The 6,765-nt window shown below is 43.7% G+C and overlaps 1 protein-coding gene across 1 annotated transcript; it reads left to right on the plus strand.

Moving 5' to 3' along the window:
• Window positions 1-234: 234 nt before the first annotated feature.
• Window positions 235-1,020, plus strand: LOC131613468 (uncharacterized). Its single transcript, XM_058885136.1, has one exon. It carries the CDS (start codon window positions 235-237, stop codon window positions 1,018-1,020), a length of 786 nt encoding a protein of 261 aa, XP_058741119.1.
• The last annotated feature ends 5,745 nt before the right edge of the window (window positions 1,021-6,765 follow it).

The raw sequence follows: 6,765 nt of genomic DNA on the forward strand, positions 1-6,765 counted from the left end.
TCATTTGTGGAGAATCCTAAAATCTATTTCCAAAAAAGAGAAAAGAAAAGAAAAAGAATATACACATACCTTTTTGCAAAAAAAAAAAAAAAAAAAAAAAGAAGAAGAAAAAGAAAAGAAAAGAAATAATGAAAAGATTTTAGGATTCTCCCAATGAAATGCATTCCACCATATCATTTAACATGCATGTTCATTTATTTTCAGGAACTTTTTGGCTTTGTCTCCGACTAACACATGGCTCCACCACTGAAGACTGGCGGGCGCAATTTCTCTTATTCTTTTGTGAATCCGAATATGAATTCTGTTGAGTGTTTGGCAAAGAAGATCACGCCGGATGAGTCAACCAATTTCCGAGAAAAATATGGGTACATTCTGAGCCTCCTCAAGATGCCATTCACCAAGTATGAGCAAGAGGGAGTTCATACTTTGCTTCAGTTCTATCATCCTTCCCTCCGTTGTTTCGCATTCACTGATTATCTTTTGGCCCCTACCTTGGAAGAGTATTCGTCATTCCTTGGCATTCCTGTTGGGAAAGAGGTACCTTACTATAGCACCATGAAGGCCCCCGATTCCATTGAAATTGCTAAGGCTCTTTATTTGAGCAAGTCGGTCGTGGAAGCAAATCTCACCAAGAAGGGAGGAAGTTTTGGTTTTCGTATGGAGTTCCTGGTTAAGAGAGGTTGTGATGCTGCTGAAGCCAAAGAGTGGGACACTTTTAGAGCTATCTTGGCTCTAAGTATCTATGGTATTGTGATGTTCGCAAATGTACCTGACTTTGTTGATATGAATGCCATCCACATATTCATTCTGCAAAACCCCGTTCCCACACTTCTGGGGGATGTTTATCATTCCGTTCATCACCGGAATGGGCAGAAAGGAGGTTTGGTTAGATTCTGTGCTCCGTTGCTATACCGTTGGTTCAGATCACATTTGCCGGAACGTGGAGCTTTTGTTGATAGTAGGTACACATCTAAATGGGCTGAGAGGATTATGGGGCTTAGAGCTAAGGACATTGTCTAGTACAACCGATCTTTGGATGACATGGAAGTTGTTATGAGTTGTGGGAAGTTCAAAAATGTGCCTCTCATGGGCATCAGAGGTGGGATCAACTATAATCCTGTCCTGGCTAGAAGAACATATGGATATGCTTTCATTAGTCCTCCTGAACGAGCAGAGATTGCTGAGAATATTTTCTATCATTCAGCCACCGATAGTGGACAAATGGCAGAAGCTGCGCAAGCCTGGAAGAGTATTTGCTGGAGGGATAAGAAGCATTTCGGTCAAAGAGACTGTGCGACTTATAAAGACTATACTGAGTGGGTTGAAGCTGTGGCTAACACCCAAGGGATGCCTTTCCCTCCAAAGGATCCTTTGTATCCTCCTGCTGGTGTACAACCCGACATTGTCTCTATGCCTCGTTATAATCGAACTGTTGAGCAGAATCAGAAGTTGACTGAACGAATGGAAACAATGCAAGTTAAGATGAATACTGATAGGCAAGAGAAGCTTTCTGCTCTTCACAAGTTGAAAATAAAAGAAATAGAGCTTGAAGAGTTGTATGCTAGAGGAAGTACTTCCCAGAAAAGGCCGAGGGTGACTATAGACCCTAAATTTACTGAAACTCAAGAGAAGAAGCTGAAGGAACATTACGAGACTCAGTTGGCAGATTTGACTAAAAGACTCCAGATTCAGACTGAAAATGCCAATTCGGAAAAAACTCGTCGAAAGAAAGCAGACAAACTCTTGTTGGATCGCCAGAATACCATAGAGAAGTGTTATGAAGAGATCCGAAAGCTGAAAGGCCAGGTAAGAGAAAAAGACCAGAGTAATGCCCAAGTTCAAGAGGAAGCTAGGTATTGGGAGGTGAAGAATCGCCACATGGAAACCATGCATTTCAGAAAGGACCTGCTGATTCAAGAGATCATCAAGAGGCCCACTCGTGTTGAGACCAAGAAGCTCTTTGAAGAAATGAAGACTTGGAGTGATAAGAACATTGGGGAGAGCCCCCTCCGTCATGTGGATATGGAGGACCCTGCTTAAGTGTTGATTTTGTTGTAGAATCACCACCAGACCTGTTGGATGGGATTCCTGATTTTATTTCTGTATTTGTTGGCTCATGGGAGCAGAATATTTTGTACTTCAAAACTTGGTTGTGGAATTAATCGATTATGTTTCCTTATCCTGTTTGCTTATCTCGGTTGTGCTTGTCTTGGTTATGCTTCACTATGTTCTCCATTATCTTGTGTTGTCGGTTTGAGACAAAGCTAAAAAGTCTTGAAAATAATAAAACATGCACACATGCACCCATGCACTCATATCATACTGCATTTTCAGGTTTTTATCAGATTCTAATTGGGGTCCCTTCCAACAACAGATTTCTTTTCCGACGAAGCTGACTTTCTTACATCCTTACCGCACCAGGAGCAACGAGAGAATCATGGATCATTTTGAAAAAAACCAGGCTGCCCTCCGTAGGGACATGGATGTTATGGGAGAAAGAATGACTCAACTTATGGAGACTCTTCATGTTGTTGTCCAAGGACAAGAAGAGCTCAGAAAGAGCGTCGCGGGGATAGTCAAGGATACTCCCACCAATTCTGCTGATGGGGGAGTAAAGACTAAAGAGATTCCTGTTGAGGGGATACCAAAAGTAGTGGATGACCACCATGAGGTTATCGATCTTGAACATGATCTTACTACTGAGTTGACTGAAACTGCTAAGATGTACCAAGCTCTCGAAGAACGCCTTAAGGCCGTTGAGGTTGCTAAAACTTCGAGTTTCAACACTGCTGCTCTATGCTTGGTACCTGGGATTGTGATCCCCCCAAAGTTCAAGGTGCCAGACTTTGATAAGTATAAGGGAGTCACCTGCCCAGAGACTCACCTTCGTTCCTACTGCCGTAAGATGGCCGCTCATGCTGAGAATGAACCACTACTGATGCATTTCTTTCAGGATAGTCTCACTGGAGCCCCGTTGGAGTGGTATATGAAACTTGAGAGGTCTAATGTCAGTACTTGGGGAGAACTTGTTGATGCCTTCTTAAAACAATACCACTACAATACTGCTATCGCTCCTAGCCGTGCACAGCTGCAAAATATGTCACAGAAATCTGAAGAGTCCTTTAAGGAGTACGCCCAAAGATGGCGTGAGCTTGCTGCTCGTGTCCAACCTCCTCTCTTGGACCGTGAGTTGATTGATCTGTTTATGGGAACTCTAAAAGGGCCGTATCTTCAGCACATGGTTAGTAATACTTCTTCCTCCTTTTCGGATGTGGTTATCATTGGTGAGAGGGTTGAGAACTGTGTCAAAGCTGGTACCATTCAAGGTGTTACTAGTCCTGGCAACCCAGGTGGTAATGGTAAGAAGCCGTATTCTGGGTTTGTGAAGAAGAAGGAAGGTGAGACTAGCACCACTTCTGTTGACCAAGGCCGAGCTCCCGCATATTCTGCTGTTCCACCTCCTTATTATCCAATGCCTTATGCTGTTCCTGGTCCATATGTCCCTCAGGCATATGCTGCTGCTCTCCCGCAACCTTGGATGGCACCTCAACAGCCTTTCGTGCCACAACAACCAGCTGCTGCTCCTCAGAATCGCCAACAGAATCCTAGGCCTCAAGGTCAGAGAGGTCCACAGAGGCAAAGATACCCTGACAGGCGTATAGATCCGGTTCCCATGCCGTATGCTCAGCTTCTCCCCCAGTTGCTTGCTGGTCAATTGGTACAACTCCGTGAACTTGGACCTCCACCTAGTCCTCTCCCTCCTGGTTATGATGTTAATGCTCGATGTGAATTTCATTCAGGGGCCCCGGGCCATACTATTGAAAAGTGTAGAGCATTAAAGTACAAAGTTCAGGATCTCCTTGATGACAAACTTATCTCGTTCGCTCCTACTGGTCCTAATGTGCAGAATAATCCTATGCCTCCTAATGCTGGTGCGACCAATGCTATTGAGTTATGTGATGATCAGATCCTGGTAAATGATGTTAATGAGGTTAGGATGCCGCTAGCAGTTGTCAGAGAATATCTTATGCAACAAAAGGTTTTGTGTGAACTACATGACTACTGTTTGCAATGTTCTTCTAACCCTGGGGAATGCACTAGGTTGAAAGAAGAAATCCAGAAACTAATGGATGAAGGTGTTCTTAGAGTGGCAAGGGTCGTTCCTGTCGAAGATGTGGCTACTCTAGAGATACCTTACTATCCTGCTGAGGTGTCAAAGAATCAAAGCACCCCTTTGGTCATTCGTGCTCCGAGTACTCCCTTGGTCATTCAGGCTCCGAGAATTCCGATGGTTATTCAGGTTCCAAATGCTCCTTCGACTCCTTCAACCTCGTCTCTTGCTCCCTCTCCTGTGAATGATTCTAAGGCTGTTCCTTGGAGTTATAATGCCGTGTATATTCGAGGGAAGAAGTTTGACTGTCCTCCAGTGGGTACTTCGAGTATCATAAATATTGCTGGCACTAGTGGCATAACCCGTAGTGGTCGAATCTTTGCTGCTCCCCCTCCGCCTCCTAAAGAGACCAATAAGGATGCTAGTGCACAAGCAAAAGGAAAGCAAGTTGCTGTTGATCCTCCTGTAACACGTAATGCACAAGATGCCGAGCAACTCTTGAAGATCATTAAGAAAAGTGATTACAAAGTGATTGACCAACTTGATCAGACCCAAGCCAAGATCTCCATCTTGTCTCTCTTGGTGCATTCTGAAGCTCATCGTGATGCTCTGATGAAAGTTCTGGCTTCCGCTCACGTAACTCAAGACATTACCGTGCCTCAGTTTGAAGGGGTTGTGACCAACATTGCTGCTGGTAATTGTTTGGGTTTTTCTGATGATGAACTCACGTCTGAGGGTAGAGCACACAACAAAGCGTTGCATATCTCTGTCAAGTGTCTGGATGCTGTGTTGTCTCGAGTGCTGATTGATACGGGTTCTTATCTTAATGTGATGCCCAAAACTACTTTGTTCAAGCTGAGTATGGATGGGGTTATGATGAGGCCTTGTACCATGAGTGTTAGAGCGTTTGATGGTTCTAGAAGGTCCGTAGAAGGAGAAATTGATTTGCCTGTCTTGATTGGCCCTCACATGTTCTATATTGCCTTCTATGTTATGGATATACGTCCTTCGTACACTTGCCTCTTGGGTCGTCCTTGGATCCATGCTGCTGGGGCTGTGACATCCACCCTCCATCAGTGTTTGAAATTTGTTGTGAATGACAAGATTGTTGTGATCACTGGTGAAGAGGATTTGATAGTCAATAATCTGGCATCATACCGTTATGTTGAAGTGGAGGGAGAGATACAAGAGACACCTTTTCAAGCCTTAGAGATTGTGTCGGTTGATAAACTCCCCGTGATTGAGAATAAGAAGGAACTCGGAGCACCCCTCTCGTCTTTAAATGATGCTAAGGCCTTCTTAGAAGCTGGTACTCCCCATAGTGCCTGGGGCAAGCTGATTGATGTTCGTGAGAAGCGAGACAAGTATGGCCTTGGGTATCAACCATCTTCTTCTACTCAGCTCAGCATAATTCCTGGAAAGAAGGTGATTCCCCCCATTTCTCAAGTGTTCGTCAGTGCAAGCACCAGTTCTGGAAGTCAGGTTCTCGCCGTGGATGATGATGATGAAGAAGATCTCTCCAGATTCGTTTGCCATGCTGCACCTGAACAAGAACTCAACAATTGGACTATCTTGGACATCCCCAGAGTCACTTTTATGGAGATGTAATTTTCTTGTTTCGATAAGTCATATGCTTCGCCCTAAGCATTTTTGACCACTTGTACAAAGAAGGGCCCCCGTGTTGTTTCAATTTGTTTAATATTGAATGAAAATCATATCTTCGCATGCAATTACTGTTCCATTTCTTTCATTTTTGTTTTTACTTTAAAAACTTTTTTTCAAAAATGGCAAAGTTTTTCCTTTTTTTTTTATGTGTTGCATTCTAAAGCATAAATCATCCATCGTGCAGATCTGGCTCGAATTCCATCAAAAATGATAATGTTACAGTTCCACGTCTTAATATCCTTGAGAATCCAATTGACCAAGCTGATGAGGATAGTGGGGAAGATTGTGAAGTCCCCGAGGAATTGGCAAGACTTTTGAGACAGGAGGAGAAATCTATTCAGCCACATCAAGAGGCCATAGAAATCATCAACCTCGGTTCAGAAGAAGCAAAGAGAGAAGTCAAGATAGGGGCTGCTTTGCAAAGTGATGTAAAGAGAAGGTTGATTGAGCTGCTTCGAGAGTATGTTGACATCTTCGCCTGGTCATACGAAGACATGCCTGGTTTAGACACGGATATAGTTATGCACAGGTTACCGCTCAAACCAGAATGTCCACCTGTAAAGCAGAAACCACGAAGAACTCGACCTGATATGGCTTTGAAAATTAAGGAAGAAGTTGAAAAACAGTTGAAGGCTGGTTTCTTATCTGTGTGTGAGTATCCTCCTTGGATTGCAAACATAGTACCTGTTCCTAAGAAGGACGGAAAGGTACGCATGTGTGTTGACTACCGAGATTTGAATAGGGCAAGTCCGAAGGATGATTTCCCTCTGCCTCATATTGATGTGCTAGTCGACAACACTGCTCAGTATTCGGTGTTCTCCTTCATGGATGGTTTTTCTGGCTATAATCAAATAAAGATGGCTCCCGAAGATATGACCAAGACTACCTTTACTACTCCGTGGGGTACGTATTGTTATAAGGTGATGCCTTTTGGTCTTAAGAATGCTGGTGCAACATATCAACGAGCAATGGTGACTCTCTTCCATGAC

Source organism: Vicia villosa, linkage group LG6, assembly GCF_029867415.1.
Source record: "Vicia villosa cultivar HV-30 ecotype Madison, WI linkage group LG6, Vvil1.0, whole genome shotgun sequence".
NCBI classification, from domain to species: Eukaryota; Viridiplantae; Streptophyta; class Magnoliopsida; order Fabales; family Fabaceae; genus Vicia; species Vicia villosa.